Source organism: Gymnogyps californianus, chromosome 1 (assembly GCF_018139145.2).
Source record: "Gymnogyps californianus isolate 813 chromosome 1, ASM1813914v2, whole genome shotgun sequence".
In the NCBI taxonomy this organism is placed as follows: Eukaryota; Metazoa; Chordata; class Aves; order Accipitriformes; family Cathartidae; genus Gymnogyps; species Gymnogyps californianus.
Window position 1 is genome coordinate 134,071,581 of NC_059471.1, and position 20,795 is coordinate 134,092,375.

At 47.0% G+C, this 20,795-nt stretch overlaps 1 protein-coding gene across 1 annotated transcript; it reads left to right on the forward strand.

Moving 5' to 3' along the window:
• Window positions 1-2,637: 2,637 nt before the first annotated feature.
• NRIP2 (nuclear receptor interacting protein 2) lies at window positions 2,638-18,852 on the forward strand. The gene is made up of 6 exons (XM_050915601.1): window positions 2,638-2,868; window positions 7,920-8,096; window positions 14,366-14,448; window positions 14,914-15,041; window positions 17,859-17,911; window positions 18,760-18,852. Exons 1-6 carry the CDS (start codon window positions 2,638-2,640, stop codon window positions 18,850-18,852), a joined length of 765 nt encoding a protein of 254 aa, XP_050771558.1.
• The last annotated feature ends 1,943 nt before the right edge of the window (window positions 18,853-20,795 follow it).

Below are 20,795 nucleotides of genomic sequence, written 5' to 3' on the forward strand. Positions count from 1 at the left end.
GGTAACAAGACTCAGAGGATGCTCAGTGAGGCCACTAGAGGTCAAAAGTGTGTGTAAATCAGGAATCATGACAACCTAGAGGCAAGAAAACAAGACCGTGGGAACACAGCGTTCCTGGGAATATCCATTATTTAAACTCTCCTCTTAATTCAGCTTGCAGAGAGACAAGGACAGTTGAAAACAGCTCTGCTGAGCTCTTGATGGGACTCTGCCTGCATTATGATGTTGGAGTTTGGCCTTGTAGTGTAAAGCAGTTGTTAGAATATATTTTTACTCCCATTCCTGCCAAATCTGGTTCTGCAAGTTGGTGCTGTGGGAACCATGATACCTTGTGTAAAGCAGTTAGCATACTGGGAACAAAAAGGTTAACCTCTTCAAATTTTAGAATGACTCTAAAAATGACCAGCCTCCCTTCTAATATTTGAGGACCAAAGATCCCAAGAGAAATGCTAACACTGTGATGATTAGCAGGGAGTAAAAGGTAAACACCATGGTTTGCTTTGCACTGAGGCCAACTTTTTTGTAGTTTCTGCGACCACACTGAGGTCTCACAGTGATTGACTGGACTCGTCTTTGTACATGGACCACTGGATTTACTTCCTAACATTGCAAACTCAGTGTTATATTTTTATATACAATATCTAGAACATAGAAATACTTGGTATCAGTAATGTTGGAATGTTACAGAATACTGTTGTGATTTAACCCCAGCCAGCAACTAAGCACCACACAGCCACTCACTCACTCCTCCCCGATGGGATGGGGGAGAAAATTGGAAGAGTAAAAGTGAGAAAACTCATGGGTTGAGATAAAGACAGTTTAATAGGCAAAGCAAAAGCCATGCACGCAAGCAAAGCAAATCAAGGAATTCATTCACCACTTCCCATCAGCAGGCAGATGTTCAGCCATCTCCAGGAAAGCAGGGCTCCATCACGCGTAATGGTTACTTGGGAAGACAAAATGCCATCACTCTGAACGTCCCTCCCCTTCCTTCTTCTTCCCTCAGCTTTATATGCTGAGCATGACGTCATATGATATGGAATACCACTTTGAGGTCAGCTGTCCTGGCTGTGTCCCCTCCCAACTTCGTGTGCACCCCCAGCCTACTCGCTGGTGGGGTGGTCTGAGAAGCAGAAAAGGCCTTGACTCTGTGTAAGCACTGCTCAGCAATTACAAAAACATCCCTGAATTATCAACACTGTTTTCAGCACAAATCCAAAACATAGCCCCATACTAGCTACTATGAAGAAAATTAACTCTCTCCCAGCCAAAACCAGCACAACTACTAAGCTGGAACAAAAGAAAGGGAGCAACAGAAAGCCTCCTTTTGCTCTAACTTTCATAGTCTGTTGCTGCTATTCCTTCTATGATGTTGTACATGAAAGCTGTTTCACCCCCAGTTGACATTCATGGAAAGGTAATGCTGTCTTCAGCTTCATAGCTGAGTAAAACTCAGTTTCCTCCTCTGTACCTGACGTCAGAACTGGTGCTTACTGGGGCAGTGCATTCACCCGTGAAAGGGAATCAAAATAAAGCAGTTTCAGTTCAAGTTGAAATTTATAGTTTCAAGCAGGACAATGTGGAGGCAGAAAGTTGAAAAAGTGAGCTCTGCCATGTCCTCTCTCCCCTGAGAGGAGGGATGTCTGCCCTGGTCCAGACTTCCCACACTGCAGCAATATCAGCAAACTCTTAGTGTAAACAGGGAGTCAAGTCCACTGGTATCGACAAGCTAGTGATTTTAGGCTTCTGCGACTTCAGGGGAATTGCTCTAGATGGAGAGGGGTGAAAATGAGGGCAGACTCAGGCCCAATACATTTGCCCTGGCTGGAAGCAGAAACCAGGCCTTCAGCATTTTGTTCAAGCTACAGAGTAAAATCCTTCAGTGCAGCCTATTCCAAATGCATGACACTCTCTGCAGAAATGAGACTGGGCATGCCTGCCAGGAGCCTTGAGGTGGATGCTCTCTCCTATTTACCAAGGCACTGCACCATCTCCTAGGCTGAACCATGTTGTTGCCAGTATTTACAGATTCACTGAGATGCGTCAAAGCAGAGACACTGAACTGCACAGCCTGCCACCGAGAGATTTACTGTCTCTTCAGCGTATCAGGGGGCACAGGCAGTGTACACACACACATACACACACAGGCTCAGACACACACACGCGCGTGCGCGCGCACAGCCCGAGGGAGTTAAGTCCAGCCCCCAACAGCAGGGCCATCCTTCTGCTGCTGGATTTTTCCAGCCGGAGCATCTTGCCGGCTCTGCTGTAATTTATGGAAATTGGTTTCTGACGTGGGGCTTTTTCTGTTACGACAGGGACCCACCGACTGGAGGAGGCAGAGCTGCAGTCAGGGCAGGAGAAGAGAGGGAGAGGAAGAAGTGGGGAGCAGAGGGACACCGGGTGAGCGGAGAGGACAGAGGGAGAAAAAGGCACAGAGACACTTCAGAGATGGGTGAGTTATAACTAAGAGCAGGAAGAAAGGCAGAGAAAGGGAGAGGAGAGCTGTGAGGAAGGGAAAGGGAAAGGGAAAGGGGCTCAGAGACTGAGTCAGCCTCAGGAGGGCAAACACCAGGAGACGGGTTCAGGGAACACCCCAGCATACCAAGAAGGACCTGTTCTGTCTGAATCTTCACCATGAGCACAAGGAAGAGCTGTCCCCTGCCACTGGGGCAAGGAGACTGGGAGGAAAAGCAGAGTAAGGATACTCCTGACCTGGAGCGACAGGAGTGTGAGGTGGAGCTGAGGAACAAAGCTATTCTGCAACAGAAGAGGCGCCTTAAACAGGCCACCCAGTTTGTGCACAAGGACTCTGCTGACCTGCTGCCCCTGGATGGCTTGACAAGGCTTGGCACCTCCAAGGATTTGGTGAGTCCAGTGGGACCCCATTTGGGAGGGGGTCCTCCTAATAGCCTTCATCCCAGTTGGGAAGTGCTGTCAGGCTTTGTGAAAGGGTCATGGGTTCAGCAAAGATGAAACTTCCCTTCAGCATCATCTAGGAGCAAGTCAGGGTGAGGGGAAAGAATGAATCACCCATTTTTTTGCATCCATCTTCCCATGCATCCCCATAGTGACCAAACTCCTTGCAGAGGCAGGCAGATAGGGACTGCAAGGACTCTCCGGGATCCAACTGTCCACTCACCCAGTACATATATATGTTCATCTGACATGTATGTTTCCATGTGGGACGTCTCTGAAAGCCCCCACATATACCTGCATGATCCAGCTCAAAAGCAGACTCCTTCCTAGACCCAGCAAGGAGGGGAGCACAGTTCATGAAACTCTGAGAGGCTTATGTTTGACCTTGTCACCTTTTTGCATTATTCTCTTTCCCCCCACTCTTTGGATTTCTGGAGGGGCAAGCACAGGGCAGGACCGCTAGCCAGGCACGCAGGCAGCTGCAGTGGCCAGCACCCGTGGATGACACCTTTGGGGAGGAGGCACAGGAGTGAGGCCTGTGGGCATCTCCTTGTGGAGACGTGGAGCAGGGGGCATCAGGGAGGGGATCTGTTCCAGGAGCCTGGGCAGTCTGTGGTCTAGAGGGACTTCCCCAAGGCCGGGAGCAGTTTCCCACGGGATCTCTTGCTGGCTTAACTGCATGCATCTGCCCCTTGCTTTGGCAGTTTTGCTGTCTGACTTCTCCTCTCTGCTGTGAAGTTTAACTGCTCAAGGATGCAGAGGTCTAAACCATTTTCCCAAAAGAGGGCCTGGGTCTGGCCAGTGATGGGGGCACAACCACTTATTCCAGCTGTGCCAGTGGGTGTCATAAAAGATGTTGCCCCTCCCTGCAGGCCATGCTTCCTTCTGTATCCTCAGTCCATTGCACCAACACCACAGATGCTCAGGTGCGTGTTACCTCCTCCAGTTGTTTCCTGGCTCCCGTGGCAGGCCCCATGGCTGCCGGCAGCAAGGTGCTGCTGCGCACAGGGGCACACATGTGCGGGACAAGCAGGGTCCCAGGCACTGGGCCTGAATGGAAGCTATCCTCCTTGCTGAAACCTTTGGGTGCAGCCGCTCTGCCACGCGCAGACGAGGGGTCAGTGCCACGTTCCTGTGCTGGTGCACCCTCCTGCTCCCACCACCCTCCCCGCGGCCGCCTCGGCTGCTGCTGAGAGTCCCTGGCTCAGCAGGGTCGAGGGTGCCTCCTCAAAGTCACCCTGAGCTGTTGTCTCATGCTCTGCCAGCCCTTCACAGCCGCACACATGGCTGTCAACAGGGACTGGTCTTGAGCGTCCCTCTGGCCCTGAACACAGTCGCTGTCTGAAGTACAAGAGGGGAGTCACATACAGAAGTGTCATGTTAGCAAGGAACAGGGCCTCCTGCCCATGGGGAAGGAGGCCTGGCCACACCGGAGCCTGAAGGGCCCCATTCAGGCTAGCAGCACGGGCAGGCTAGCACTGGCCCTTCAAACCCTGCAGCATTGCAGCTGAAACATCTCCTCAGGAGGTGATAGCCAGGCATACCCCTGGGCTCTTCCTTGTACAGCTTTTAGCAGCGAACAGAGAGGAGCCACTTTTGAGTCTTTTAGTTTGCTGAGCCCATCCACAAGGGCAGAGAGAAACACGTCTACTTGCTTTGCTTTGGAATTGACTCCTGTCACACTATGCCCCAAAATGACAACTGCGGTGCCAGCCAGAGGCCTCTGTGAGAGTCCTGCACAGTACGAGTGGCAGTCTTGGCCTCCAGAGTCTGGCACTCTGAAGCCCCAAATGCTTGCTCTAGCAAGACAAGCCTTGTCCGAATCGCTTGCCACGAGCAGCTCTCCTGGTCAAATTAACCATTCTAGGCAGGAGACTTCCTCGCATGCAGACGGCGTTTGGTCACTGAAAACCACTGCACAGTTCATGTTTGGTCCGTAATAGAATGGCTGAAACATTTTTACCATGGAGCTAGGGAGCAGTGAATAAAGCACAACATTTTTTCTGCCATGGAAATTTTGCACTGGTGTTAGAAGGCACAAAATAAAGTGTGGCACCTGTGCAAAGTTCGCACGCATAGTGCCATACCTGGGGTCAATGCAGTAGCTGTGGTACCTCTGTTTCTGGTTTACCTTGGAGCAAGAGAAGAACCAGGCCTTAGGTTTCCAAGAGAAATTCAGCAGCCCCTGCAACTTGATGGGCCACTATGATATCACTGTGATGTTTTGGGGGCTGCAAATTAGAGTCCAAAATATGCTTTCAGGCACTCCTCCAGCCCCATGCAAAACTCCATCTATGTTTCCTAAATTGGTCTGGCTCCCTCCTGGAGGACAGGAATGCAGGGCTGAAAACAAAGCAGCATCAAGAAGTGCCAGAGAGGTTGATTTTGGAGACAGTGCAAAACACCCCAGAGTCTTATAGCACTTACACTGGGAGAAGAGTTTAATTAATTCTCCAAAACATGTCTCCATTGACAGTGCCAGAGACTCCAGCTGTGGCAGCCCCGCATGTCCTAAAATTAGAGCAAGGCCCCATGTCATTTAAAAAACCTACACGTTTTCTTACACAGTCAAAGTCAGGCTGTTACTTTTTGCCACTCTTTTCTGTGTATTCTGGGTGTGCAGTCAGCTTATGCAATGCATCCAGCAGTGTCTGGGATTTGACAGGCCCATCACATCTCCAACAATGGGAAATTATACATTTCAGTGGAGACCTCACATTTCCCGCTTTATAACAACTACAAGCATGACACTTTTTTTTTTAAATGGGAAAAAAAAAAAAAAGTAGCTGCATGAGCTAAAATACTCTGAAAGTACCGAGAAGGTCTGAAGATCTGGCTTCTCCCCTCCCAAAAATCAAGATCCCCAGCTCATACCACTTCACTAATCCCAGCAAGGCCTTGAGATTTCACATTGGAGAGCCTGAATGTGATGAGTTGCACTGGGAACCTGCTCTGACCCTTCTAAGAGTCCTGAGAGGATCTCCCTTTCAGCTGCTGGCCACAACTCCCTTCAGGTCCTCCCTCACCATTCTCTTCATCTCACTGTTTCTTACCAGCCCAAGAGAGACAACGGTCTCCACTTCTCCGTCTCAGTGGTGAGACAGAAGACAGGGAGGGCCCCAGGCGTCTGCTCTTGAATCAGATGCCTCCACAGTCCCAAAGCTCAGCTACTCCCCATCAGTGCTTGGCCTCTTCCCAGCCTGAGTGACAAGAAGGGGACAGAGGTGGCAGCTACAAAGGGCCTGCTCTTTCTGTGGGAAAGGTTGTGGGGAGAGGGAAAGGTCCTTTGCATGCCAGATTGTGAGAGGAGACAAGAGGGAGGATGGGAATTTGGAGACCTACTGTTGGTTCCCTGCCCTTTTCCCATGGCCCAGATATTAGCTGGCAGCCAAACTGGCACTGTGCTCAGAGTATTTAGGGAGTGAAGTACAAAGGCCAGCTGTGCCGTGGGCCTGCACAGTAGGCTGGGAAAAGACCAGGAACAGAGGGATATTTTTACCTCACTTTTTCAACTACTGCAGTGTCTCTCATGCAGCATGTGAATGATCTGACTCTTGCCCCTCGAGTGACAGGGAAACACAGGCATGAGGGCAAAAGAGCAATGCTGAGTGCAACCAGTGTTGCTGGCTCTCCTGCTCCAACCATGGGGCAAAACTGACAAGTCAGCATGCTTTGAGTTGCAACTTACACACTTCCCCGGCCTCAGCCCTCTGACCAAGCATAAAGCCGGTCTGAAGCACACACACTCTGTAGGGTTAATACAGCCCAGCTCATTGGCAGGTCTGGTCTAATTCAGATGTTTGCTTGCACATCGATAAGATCCTACATCAAACTGCTGCACCATCTGGAGTTAATTTTTTAAATTTTTTTTGAGAAAGATAAAAGGAACGGTTTATGCTGTAGCACATTATCCCCTTTAGATTCATTGCCTTTCTTCACATAGGCAGTTGTTACTGAGAACGCTATTGTCAGCTCCGAGCAGCTGCTCTCCTGGAGAAGGGCCATGGGGCCGAGTGCATGGAGAAAGGACAAAGCTACCTCCAACAGGCCTACTTCATTGATGCTGCCCATTGTTGATTCAGTAGCTATGCAGTGACTGGAGGCACTGGATCAACATTGGGCAAAAACTAGAGCATCAAGCTGATGACAAAGGGAGCTTTCTTTCCAAAGCAACACTTTCCTGTGTGTGTATGGAATGTCCGGACAAGAAGTTTTTCACAATTTTTCTTCCCTTTTGGTGCACCTCCCCTTCTTCTGCCCAGAAGAAAGGAAACAGGGATGAGATAGGAATACAAGATACATGAGATATGAATGAAATACATGAGATATAGGAATAAAGTTCCTTCAGCCGTTGATCTGGCTGATGGCGCTCCCTTCCAGCGGTGAAAACCAAGGGCTTCACAGATGTTCCCCCAACTAGGGAGTCAAAATAGTATCACTTCTGATGGAGGGGAGCAGACACAGACTCCAAAGAACATAAGAAGCTAGTTCTAGTTTCCTATGCAGGGGAAGCTTCCCACTTCACTACAAACAATTGCTTGTACACCTAAAATTTCTGGAGTCTTGCCTTCTTACGCACATGTACATCACGCACATGCTGCGTCCCCTGTCCCCTCCCACATTAGAAGGTGTGAGTGTGCCTGGTTGGATGTCAGCACACACCCACCAGGTAGAGTATTGCAGTACCTGAACAGGTATGAGACTGCTGAGTGCATGTTTAGCTGAAGGAACAGATATGTGTGGGGAGAGCATGCATCAGGCATGTTCTTCTCCAATAATTGCATCCCAGAGACCTGCCTGTCACAGACATCTTTAACATCACCTTAGTGGCTACAGAAAAAAACTTGGGATTTAAAGAAAGTTTTTTTGGGATAAGCCTGTCTTTCATCAGGATGATCAGTCGGGTCAAGCATTTGCAACCTGCTTCCCTGGGCTAGCAAATGTCCTTGTCCTTAGCTCCATGCTTAGCTGGGATTTCTCTTTCTTTGTGACGGAGACAGCAGCCGCACAGTGTGGTCCAGCGGCGCCTCTTGGAAGACAATCTGAACAAGCTGCGGGGCGAGACCAGGGTTCAGTCTGCATGGGTTCAATCTCCGCTGGCAAAAGACCAGGATGAAAAGATGGAAAAGGGAGAGGACAGGAGAAAAGAGACTTCACCCCTGCTAATACAGTGCCAGGTAAGGCAACTACGTGGTGCTGCTGATTTCACAGTGATGGCAAATGCTCAATGAGTTCCAGCTGCCCCACTCCCGAGGGCCATGCTAAGTTATTAATTGCAAAGCCAGCTGCAGCCAGAGAGAGCAGATTTCCTTCATGGCCTCTCCTAGAGTTTGGATTCAGTTCTTCCAACGGACAGAGGAAAGCCTTTCTGCCACATGCATTCTAGTTGTCCATATTTGAAGATAAATTACCTTAATCATATCTCCTTCCTTTGGAGGCCAGCTTTCCCATGACATGAGGTATTTCATAACTGTATACAGAAGCAAGGAATGTCTCCTTATCACTTTAAGACATGTGCCCCTAGTTGATTTACACTTACTGGATCCAGTCTGGTCTGATTCTTTCTGGTGTCAAAGGACCTCCTAAGAAAGTGGCTAACTGTGCTCTGAATTAGCACAGTTGCATTTCTTGATGGAAGCAGTATTTTTAGCTCCCTTTTCTTCTTATATCCTCCTATACAGCAGAACACACTCCTCCCTGGCCCCTGTAGGTAAGAAAGCACATCCAAAAGCTGTGCCCCATGAAAGAGGACTGCACGGTTAGAGCTGTTCAGTAATATGCAAATATGAGACTCACCAAGATATAGACCTGGTATACAAAATCCATTTTAAAGCTGTGTTTATTTCAGTTACCTGTCCTAAAGAACATCTCACGTGTTAGAGTGTAAAGCCTACACTTCCAGGAAAAACATATATACCTTTGAAAATTCAGTTGGCACAATTAATTATCATATGAACACAGCCTGGGAGCAAGTTTCTGAAATGTTCAGATCAAGTGTGTCAGTACCATGCAAAGCCACTGTCTGGTTTGTTTTCCAGCCTTTACTGCTGCAGTTAGGCATTGCTTACCCTGGGTTTTAGAGTCTGATGTAGCTAGGTTAACATAACCATACTTGGGAAAACAGACTAATAGGATGAATGGCTCTCAGTGTAATTTCTCCAAATAGCTGGAGCCTTTTTTTGAGCAAATGAAGGTGTTCCTTTTTCTTTAATCACCAGTCTGTATTGTTCTGTAAGAGGAAACTCAGTGAGAAAAGGTGTTTTTTTGTCAGGCATGTACATCAAACAAGGACAGGCATGCATATGTATCATATCCCAGGGGCAGTAGCTAACTCAGCGTTAGAGTCCACTACTTGTTCCCCTTTTGTGTTTCTAATGGACTGTACCCCAGCTGCCACACACATTATATTTTCCTTCATGGAGGAAGGTTAATGAACATCACAGTCAAGGAAATAGGTCTAACGCTGTACTTAACTCTCCCTGAACTCAGTACCTTCTGCACAGGCGTTTCTCTTTTTCTGCCCTTCTTAAGAGCCAGTCACTGTTCGCCACACTTAATCTTCTTACATTGAAGGAAGGGAAGCTCTCCTCCCCTTCTTTTTAGTCTTGCTGCTTTTCATGTTCACATTTATGAACTTCAAAAAGCCTCGCCTGTAAGTAACAGATCTATGGCAGGAAATAGCACTCAGGCTGCCAGTTCACTTTAACCAGAGAGGTGAGCTGGTACCTTCTGGAGAACTTCTTGACTGTGGTGTAGTTTTTATTAGAAATGGAACGTGACCCCAGTGAAGTCTCTTCTCTCTGACAGCAGCGCCTGAGAAAGATCATCTACCAGCACAAAGCTTCCATTTACACTCAGGCAAGTATGCCGAAAATTTCAAAGTGGTAACAACTGCATCACCTGACTAGTAACAGAACTTGACTAGGAAATAAGGCTGAACATATGTAGACCTCAGTATTACAGGGCGATTCAGGCAATAAGTGTTTTCACTCTAACAGGTTATAGTTGCCCTGTGCCTAAGGCCTTTTTAAGTTTCAGAGATCACAGACAGACCCAGTCTATAATAGTTGTACTGCAGAGTCACTCACCCTCCTGTTTACTTAGGTGGGTTGCTCACATGGGCCTTTAGCAGAATTGCCCCTTTTTTTGGCAGTTTTTGCAAAGCACTTTGGAAAGCTTGTCATGACTGGCATCTGCGTCGTAAAATCAAGCTGTTATTTTTTGTGATGGGGCTTGTCTCTCGTTGACTTGGAAATAGATGCTGAAAGATTCCACTGCTGCCCAAGGCTGCTTTTCCTCTGTGCCAGAGCAACCTGGGATTAATCAACCTTGGTTGGTTAAAGCAGCTTCTTGACTTCGGAACTGACATTATTTCAGAAAACAAAGCTCTTCCTTTATAAATGGTGATCCTTTCTGATTCCCCTCCCCTCTTCCTCTTTCTTGGAAATCCCCATAATTGACCTTTAGATAAAGACTAATGGTGACTGGTAGTAATAGACTGAAAATTCTGGGGCAGAGATGAGAGTGGGTAATGTGATGAAAAATCTCTTTAGTCCAAGAAGGCTTGCAGTACTCATCAGCTGCCTGTGTACTCCTTACCTAATCTGCATTGTGTTTGTGGTATGCTAGACCAAGGACTCTCCTCAGGCTCCTGGTGAGTTCTCTGGGCAAATGGTTAGTGGTATAATTGGAAGGTGGATAGCTTTTGTGAGGCTGCTGGAGCTGATAACTGTGCAGGGCTGTTTACCACTGAATGAGATGAAATGTTGTTTCCTACAGAATAATCACTGTCCTGTTATATCCCAGCAAGTTTCTCACTTGCAACTTTCCCAGCCTGCTCTGAAACGAAACTCAAGAATCTGCCTAGTGATACAGTTTAGGTTTATTATCAATCACAACAACGCTAACAGCTCATGCATCTCAGGTCTGCCTGCTCCCAAAGTGATTCCTCAGCAATTACTATCCATACTCCAGTCTTCTATTTCTGATGAGCTGATACAATGCCTTTTCTGTAGCTGGGCAATGAACAGTTGGCTTCTGTGAGCCACAGGGGTGGTTAAATCTTTCCCAGTAGAATCCATGTCTGTTAATGAGGAAGAGCTGATTCAGCTGGACACTGTTGGCAGGTTGCAGTCTGTACAGATGTGGTAGCATACCTGACCTGACACACATGGCTAATATATCCACTTAGGTAACGAGGAGGCACAGGGAAGCCTCTTCTATGAAGCACAGTGCAGAGGATGAGGAGGTAGATGCTTAGCATGTATCTGCACTTCGTGCTTTACCTTGCCTCTCTGCTTAGTCTGGCCACAATCCTTCCAGGCAGGGCTGATGTGTCAGTGAGGACCAGACAGCACAGACATTACAGAGCTCTAAAAGCAGAAGGGGAGGCATTTTGTCATAGAATCATAGAATGGTTTGGGTTGGAAGGGACCTTAAAGATCATCTAGTTCCAACCCCTCTGCCATGGGCAGGGATAAGGCACTGTCCTCTGGGTCCAGTCAATTTCCAGGCTGTTTTCTCTCTAGAAGTCTGGACTTCGTAATACCAGCTTTTGCCACAAACAGCTGTTGTCATGAGGTAAGGCGGGATCTCTCCAGTTGGCCTTGGTGACATCTATGGGCAGGCACTACTCCTAGTCCTGAATGTTTAAACTTGACATGCCAGGCAGCCTGGAGCCACGCAGGCAATGTTTTTTCTTGAACAAGCAGAAGTATTGCCGAAGTCAGGAGCTTCTAAATAGAGTGCTTTGCAGCTCTTCCCCTTTTGTGAGATTCTGGCACGCTCCCCTGCTTGCTTAAAGCAGATTTGTGCCTAGAGGCAGGAGGCACGCATGAACAAAGGGCAAGAGAACGGGTGCACATTCTGGGAACAGGCAGCAGTTCAGCTGGGTCTCCTACCAGCTCTGTCATGTGTGATCTGTATTACCATGGGACGGCAGTTCAAGCTACTCTGCAGTGAAATGGGACTGCTCATTTGTGAAGGAGCCGGGGGAATATTCCTGCATGAATGTGCAAAGAACTGCAGAGAGGGCTTCTGGGGGCTGGTTTCTCTGTGATCTGACTCTGTTTCATGAATCTTCCAGATGGTATCAGATCAGTTAAGTTCTGTGTTCTCCCAACCTGTGACTTTGTAGTTCTGTGGCAATTTCCATACCATGTGCCAAAGAGCGGCCTTGGATTGAATGTAGATGCCAGTGTGGCTGAGACTGTGAGAAGTACATGATATAATGGGGAAGGCACAGTGCTGGCAGCCAGAAATTTGTGAGATCTGTCTTGGCTTTGGCTTTCCTAAAGTATTTAGCATTACATGCCTCACTTGGGTCTTGTAAGAAGTCACAAGTGTTTGCAGTCACACAGGACTGTTAATTAACTGGACAAAATTCTTTATGAATAAGACATGCTTTTTTACATTAAAGAAGAAAAAGTATAATAAACAAATCAGGAGCTGTTGAAAATATGCATCTGTGCATATTTTCTGTGTAGATACTGCTTGAGCACTGCTCTTCTTGTTCCTGGATAAGGCCACACATGGTGAATGCTCTTCCTTCTAAACGCCCTGTATATTATTTAAATGTACATCATATATACATATATGAGTTTTACATGATTCTCGGTGAACTCTGTAAAACAATATAGGTTGAGATCTCTAGCTCCAGTGGTCTTGCAGTTCTTGAAAATTTCTCAACTAAGTGGCCATTCTAGGAACATGGTGTATCTAAATGTTCAGAATGATGAAATTCTCTACACTGATGTACTGCAGAAGCAGTTTAGACCAGAGGAAGAGCTCCAAGACAAAACAGACTTGACATTTCCAGCATGCGCTCTCTGAGGTTGCCTTGAGTGCAATTAGCACTGGTTGTGTCTGTTGGTGGTGTGTCTGTTTGCAGCATTCCAGTATTTCTCACAGGAGGTGTTTTCTCCTTTCTCTTTATAATAACTCACAAACAGCACATTTTTGAAAATGAAATCTTGGAAATATTGGATGTAGCTCTCTGTGATGATTAACCCATGTAACAATCATAGGCAGATTTAGTAAAGAAATCGGGAAATTTAGCCATTTTCCGTGACCCTACTGGTGCTGCACTGAGTCCCTGATGGTCATGCTCATCTGCTTAAGGTGTTCAAAGCATTTAAGCTTGTCAGGAATGAGCATAAGGGTAGAGGAGCTGTGGGAGGTCTGTTGCTGCTTCTGAGTGGCTCATGGCACCGAGTGCCATAGTGGATTGAAGAGAAAGAATCACAGGAAAAATACAAATCATAGCAGGAGGAAAATGAGCCTCTCAAGAGGGAAACTTTGTGGTTGGTTTTTTTTGGGGGGGTGTTGGTGAGCACAGAGCCTTGAAGAACTAGGCTGTCAAGAATGGGTATGGTTACGCACTATAGGTCGGTGCAAGCCATGTTTTGTAGATGGCAGTTACTCCATCTTTTCCAGTTCCTTTCCTAAGTCCTGCTCCTCCTTTTCCTTCTGAACATAACTCTTATTGATGTCCTTGACAACCCTATTTTTTCAGACCTCTACCATATATGAGACCTGCTGTTATGTCAGCACCTCTAGCCTGCCATTAAGGACCTCTGTGCAGAGGGGACATAAAACAGATGGCAACCACATCTCCCGTTCCCTTTCAAGTGCAAAGGGGTGAAGAAATGAAGTGGGCAAGGCACTGAGGATTATTCCAGTAAGATCTTGCAGAAGTGACTTGGGTGCAGGGCATCCCGTCTCTCCCTTTGCCAGATGATACCAGCTGTGAATATTGTAGTTGTAGTGTTCATGTCATATTTCCCTAAAGAGCTGTCTAGGAACTTAATGTAAGCCCCCCACAAAACAGACACCTCTGGATTAGGTTGTTTCTTGGATTCAGCAGTCACTTGGATGTGTCAGTTATCTTGGGAACTGCCTTAAATTCAAGCTCTTCTCAGGGATGCTTGTCCTGGGTGCTCCTGCTTCTCCCACAGACTTCTCCCTCTGGAAGCTATTCAACTGAGAACAGATGTCTAGCCCTGGAACACTGTTCCCTGTGACACCAGAAGAAATGGAGAGAGGAAACCTACAAAGGCTGTAGCACATGCTTATATTCCTTTAGAAGCTTTTGTCATAGCAATTATTCCTCTGCTAATAAAGTCCATGTGGGTTTTCTGAACAAATTCACTAGTTATGCATCTCTTGACTGCAATACTGCTAAGTTAAAGTCGCTAATAACAGATAAGTGTCTGGGCAATCAAATGCAAATTAAAGAAGACAAATTCAAAAAGAAGCCTTTGGCAGAGGTTTGCAGAGCACTGGGGAGACCACAATTGTCTTGGATGAGTCTCCTGCCTTCTGACTACTGCCTGAAACACCACATCTTTGGCTATGTTGCTAAGGAAGGTCTAAGGGATTGTCACACTGATGGATGAGTGGGTATGCCAATTTTGAGTCCACAGTAATAATCTGTTGTTTTTTCTAGTGCCATGGTCAGGTATTGAAAGCGACTGTTAACACTGGGTGTCTACCAAATCTCATCTCCAAGAGCTGTTTAAACCAGCTGGGGTAAGTCTTTGCACAGTAGAAAAGGAGGGGTAGCTAAAAGAAAACCTATGGCAAGAACCTACGTACTCTTGATTCCCAGCCCCAACGATAATTACTAGCAGCTTTGCATGTGCACATGGCTGTTTAGGAGACGATACAGAGGGTGGGCTACAGGGCAAGGCATCAGGAGCACTGGCGAAGTTGTGTGCAGACCCTAGGCTAGGAGGCAGAGCTGTGTCATTCTGTCTGTGTGTACTGCAGGACAAAGCTGCGCAGCTGATGTTTAGCCTCAGCAGTGAGGAACGCAAATGGACATCGCCTTATGGTTTTGCTTGTGGAATCTGCCTCCAGACATGCTGTATGAATGAGATTCCTTCTCTCGTGGGCCTGTTCCCAATGAGACCAAGAAGTACCACCATCAGTGAGAAGTCCTGTTTTTCCTCCTCTTCCTCCACTTGAGGCAATAACACCTCTTGTGTCCCACAGGCTGGAAGAAGTATCTGCCATGGACTGTGGAGACCTCTCTCTTCCCATTCCCAGCGTTGTTGGCCGAGTAGAACATATGGAGTTGCAATTTGGCCAGGAGACAGTGCTGTGTTCAGCACTGGTTGTAGGTGAGAGTGCCAGCCCCTCCCCTCCCCCAGTTTTCCTGTGTGCCTCTTGCCCTGCCAATGGCATTGAAAAGGATCTCTGGGAAAAGCGTAACGTGGTGGGAGGTTGGTGATGTGATCACCTCCACTGCTGGCCAAGATCATTATGTGCTGTGAATACCCTCAATGTAACCAAAGGCAAAGGGCATAGGAAGAGTACAGACAAGACAGAAGACATTGAAAGTGGGGAGAAATGAGGTGCTTTTTGGTCTTAACACAGGATGTGGAAAATTCTCATTTCCTTCTAAAATGGACCTTTCTTAAAGTTATCCAGACTGCTTGATTAGTCCCCTGGTGCCCTATGTTCTATTGAATGGGCACTTGTGTCTTTGGCTGGATGGAAGTCATAAGAGAAACTGACTGAGGCTGCAGCTTATTCCCCAGAGGGTTTCTCTGTGTACTCATCTGCCTCTGCTGCAGGGAGCACCCTGGAAGAACCTGGTAGCCCCAGAGTGCTGAGTCTCCCTTGGTGTCCTGAGGCAGAACCCTTTGAAGGAAGGAGCCATAGGAGACAAGGTCAAGTCAGCAGGCACTGGAGCACACCCAGAAAACAGCAGAAAGGCTGCATGTTCTGCATTTACATCAAGCTATGCATGTGCTGAAAACAACTTAGTCGTCTTTTTTCCCCGTTCTTTCTCCCTACTAGTCTTCCAGCTTTACCCTCTTGCCTGTATCTGACTCCTCATCTTTGATGAGTACTATTCATCTTCCAATGCCTCCCTTGCTCCCTCTTTTCATGTCCATTCTTCCCACTTTCCTAGTCATCTAGAAAGAGTTTCCTCCTCTTCCACATTCCAGCTTCCTCTTCTTCCCTGGTTTCCCCTCTACTTGCTCTTGCCCTTCATAGGGAGTCTCTATTAGTACCAGCACAGGTGAATTTAGCCCAGTAGCACCTATCCATTTTGCTGGGATGTGGAAACGGCGGCCTGGAAGGAGCAGAATTGCTACATCTGTGCCTCACATCTCCCTGTGTACACAGTGCTCTTGCTTATGTGGTTATAAATAAATTATAAAATAACAGCCACTGGTTACAGGGCAAGCAGGCATCCAGGAGACAGGGGAAGTGTTAGTGATGTTACTGGTGGCTGCTGAATCCTGCAGACTCCAGGACCTCAGGATTCCTCCTTCCCTGCCACTGAAGTCCAGATGGATGACTCTAAGACCCAGGAGGTCGCTCTTGCCCACTCCAGTGCATGTTCTTAGTGGCAGGTTCAGACAGTAGCAAGGCTGAACATATATTCCAGAGAGGCACATATAGAGAGGACACAGACAAGGCCAGCCACACAGATTACCACACATAGAGCAGTGCCTTTACCAGCACTCACATAAACACGAGCACAGATAGCCCAGTCCTGGTCCTCCTCTCTGGCTGACCAGGATTGACGTTCACTAGCAGAAGCTCATACATCCTGTCTCTAGATTCACAAGCACACTCATATTCACAGAGTCTTCAGATAACAGCACAGCTTCTAGATCTGTCTTACATCCATGTCTGGACCCTGAGCCCCTTACCTAGCCACTGACCCAGACCTTGAGTCTTTCCAGATGCAGGTTTCCTCCTACTCACTGGCTAGACCAGATTGAAGTTTGCTAGCTAATTATGTATACAAAACCACAAGCATATAGGATTAAATTCACTGGGGAAATAGAAACACACTCAGTCTTTCTAGTTAGTGGCATTTAGACCTCTCACACATATCCCTGTCCTCTTCAGTTGCTGGCTTATAAACGTAAGGCCCCTGTGACCCTGGTCAGAGCTGGTACCCAGAGCTCTCTTGCATGCTGATGTCTCCAGTTGCTAGCACCTAGACCTATAAGCTCTGTGACACACAGTCCTTCTCCAGTTACTGGAACTTAGACCTTGCAGCACACATTGCAGTCCCTCCAGTTGCTGACACCCAGGTGTATAAGCCCTATGGCCTGTGCACCCTTCCCCTGTTACTGGCACCCAGAGTTCTCTTGCACACTGGTCTCTCTAGTTGCTGGCACCTGTGAGCTACGTCCCCTTCTCCAGTTGCTGACACAGACCTATGAGCTCTATGGCCTGTGGTCCCTTCACTTACTGGCACCTCTCTTGCATGCCAGTCCTTCCGGTTGCTGACATCTAGAGCTATTTGCCCTTTAACCCGTGGCATCTTCTACACTTGCTGACACTTAAGACTTGCAGCAGTCACATGTAGGATAGAGAGGTTACACAGAAAAAAATTACTTTTTAAAATTATTTAATAAGAAGATTGGATAGATTTTAGCCATCAGGCGCAGGGTTCAGTCAGACCTGCTTGCATGTGACTGGCCTCCTTATCCCTTCTCCTCTCCATTTTTCCATGCTTATTCTTCCCTGATCCACCCTGCTGCTTGCCTTCTGCCTTTGGCCCTATCCCTACACAGCCCATAGTAAGTTTTATATGATCCCACAAGCCCCCTCAAATATCTCATAATACTCATGATAATCATGGTTCCCTCCTCTTATCAGCTACAAAGTTCATTTTGACACTCTTCAGGACTGTGCCTAAGTAGCTGCTTTAATGGCTCATCAGTCAGTGGCAGAAGAGTGCTGGTCTTTGTTATTGTCACTGTTACCCCTGCTTGTTAATGTTTGTGTGTTTAATTCATCACTTTCCTTGTTATTTGTTATTTACTTTATACTGAATACACCATAACCATATAACTTTATGAACCAGATGCTCTCATATTCCACATCCTCTTACAGGAGAGACACACTTTCTTTAGAGGGGCAGTATATGTAGTCTTAAGCCTGATCAGACTCTTCTCTCTTCTCAGATGATGAAATGCTGGAGTTTTGCATTGGTCTGCAGACTCTGTTGTCTCTCAAGGTAAGGAACAGCTTCTTGCTTATTGCAGGGCTCCTCTCAAGAAGTTCCCCAAGATTTGGTTGCTGTAAGCATCAGAAATACTTACGTCCAGGTCTTCCAGGGTGCTACTTGCAATGCTTGTTGCACAGCTGCCTGGCTGGCTGCAGTATGCTCTGAGTCACTGATTCCTTTCCAGTCCTTCTTAAAGGTTTTAAGAAAGGAATCACCCAATAGTATACTATCACATCTCCCATTCTTTGTATTCCTGACCATACAAGCTGTAAACAGGAAGAGGAAACTGAAGAGGAGACAAGGCAAGGCACACTGTGTGACAAGTTATATCTGTGTTGCCTTTCGAAGGCAGATGTGAACAAGCTCTGCCCTTGCTTTGAGCCAAGTGAAGTTGTATGATCACATTCAGTGTCCAACACTAGCTGGACACGAGTGGAAAGAGCGCTCTCCTTTTGTCAGCTCAGCTCAGGGTTAGTGCTCTGCTGAGCCTGGCTCCTGGGTGGCTCAGAATATGGCTGCAGCAAGCTTGCTCCTGCCTGTCAAATATTTGTAGCCACATGTCAGACTCATAAAGCAGGAAAAGCATTGGGCTGAATGGCTGAGTGATGTGAAGACATCACCTCAGAGGGACTCATAGGAAGAAGGGTGGGGAATGGCGCTGTGAAGGGTGTGGAGAGGAATCCATTGAAGGTAATAGGAGCAAGGAGGCAGCATAGGGGACAGGGAGGGGAACTATAAGGTCTCTACAAACCCAAAGTGGGGTTGTTTGATGGTTATACAGGTTTTTCCCAGTCATAGACATCATGAGATTTGCTATCTGAAATGTCCAGCAAGTAACTGGCTCTCTCCTTCTTTAGTGTTGCATCGACTTGGAGGAAGGAGTCCTGAGATTTAAAGCACTGAGTCAAGAGCTGCCTTTTCTACATGCCTCTGAAGAGCCTGGTCAGTGACTGGCTGCATTCCCCATGTCTGGGGCTGAGGAGACTTGCTGCCATGAGAGAGAGATGAGGGTGAGGCTCACATGCCCCTAACCTTGCTGAGTTCTAGGCTGAGGCATTCACTGGCGAGTGAGAAAAAGGCAAATGGGTGCTGGAAGCTGTTGTTGCTGGGAGTGCCTCCTCTTGAGAGATACCCCTCCTTTCAGTGGACCCTCTTGCTTGTCCCCATGTGCCAAGTGGGCATTTTGTTCTTGTTTTTCTATCTGTCCCTAGTCACTCCAATTTCTGCTTCTGTACTAAATTCACCCTACCCTTTTAATGACTTATTTTTACAATACCCTCTGTTCATGAGACAAGAGAGTCTCTGTGAACAATCTCCAGTTGTTCTGTGGACAGGAGGACAGTGCTTTCTCCAAAAGCCTCCAGAGATTGCCATGAATGTTTCCTTTCTCTTTGCCTTGATGTGAGCGGACTCCACTCCCGTTTCTTTGTGGGAAGGGCTCTGTGGCTAGTCCCCTCACCTGTACTCTGGGAAGCTGGATTTTATTACTTTTTGCTGGCTCAGAGCAGAACAGAAGCATTTTCTTGGAAAAACCTTGCAGCAAGAACACTTTTAGAGTTCTTAATTTTAAGAAACCTTTGCAGAAATGCTGAGCATAGATGCCTAGAGTACGGTGGACACTCACAGGGGCTTGGGCCTTGCCCCTGCATCCTTGGCCACTATGCTATATTATATGAATGGCAATGCTTATCATCTCTTGGTGTTATACGTAGTAACCAGACTTGCACACCCTGTTCTTCTGACCAGGCCTCTCCTCTCTGCACTCCAGCTGCTAGAGCTACATTCCTATCACCTCTGCTGCCTCATCAGAGATCCTACCACTCAGTTTAAATGCTGCGATGAATTACAGCCCCCCGAGTCTTCTGCTCTGTCAGCTCCTTTCTTTCAACTTGAAATCTAGTGATTGCACACAGATACATCATCAGCCTCAAGTCCTGGCATCTCACAGCCCATCAACTTTGCTACTCCTGCATGAAACAAGAACTAGACTTCCTTGCAGTATCAGCTCAGGTCAGAGAACTGTGAACTCATCTGGGATGACCAGGGTGATTACTAAGTCACTTAATTGTTGGGTTTTTTAAATTTTTTTAAAATTATTTACATCCTAGAGTATAGCTGTATGATAAATACAGTCTATTCTTTACTAGCTCTAGGAAAGATGCACCAGATCAGGGCTCGTTCCATGCCTCATGACTACTGATTCACTATCCAAGCTCTGCACAATGTTCCTTTGTCCACCCTTAGAATGTCATGACATCCCCATTTTGCCTGTCTTCCTGGATTAAACACCGCTGGCTCTCTTCCTTATCAAACAGCTCATTGTTTCTGTTGTGCTTCTCAAAGAACTTCTGTATGTATTTTGCTTTTTTCTGTTAGTTCTTTCCTAAATCAGATGCTGTATGCTGTAGTTTAACACATGCTAAGGACAGCAGAGTACAGCCTGGCTGATATGATTTGGGATGCACTTACCAGTGTTAGTTGGTGTGACTGGCATCTGCTCCTCCTATAAGCAGCATCAGGCTAGTGACTTTTATTGTTAGTCACCATATCTTGCAGCTTCTGATCTGTTCCTTGGCTTCTTTGCCATTCTTCTACTTGTGCATCTGATTATTTCTGGCTGCATGAACTGCTTTCCATGAATGTCCTGAATGACACCAACAGTTCTCTCATTTATGTCAGGACCCATGTCTACTTCATGAGCCTGTCTTCCACAATACCAGTAATTCCTCCTGGATTTGTATCAGTTGCATGTCTGACTGGCTTCTCAAACCCAGGGGTCTTTAATGACAGTTCAGACTTGTACTAAACCGTCCTGTGTGTCAGCTGGAATCTACATGGTACCTGGGTCAACTCTGCTGAAAAATTCTTGTTTGCGATAGAAGAAACACTTGTT

What these genes read in the sequence shown, in the direction of transcription:
- NRIP2 (XM_050915601.1), top strand. Translation starts at nt 2,638, where the DNA reads ATGAGCACAAGGAAGAGCTGTCCCCTGCCACTGGGGCAAGGAGACTGG. An exon ending in TTGGCACCTCCAAGGATTTG is followed by an intron (nt 2,869 to 7,919) that starts GTGAGTCCAGTG and finishes TGACGGAGACAG; the next exon opens with CAGCCGCACAGTGTGGTCCA. An exon ending in AGCTGTTTAAACCAGCTGGG is followed by an intron (nt 14,449 to 14,913) that starts GTAAGTCTTTGC and finishes TGTGTCCCACAG; the next exon opens with GCTGGAAGAAGTATCTGCCA.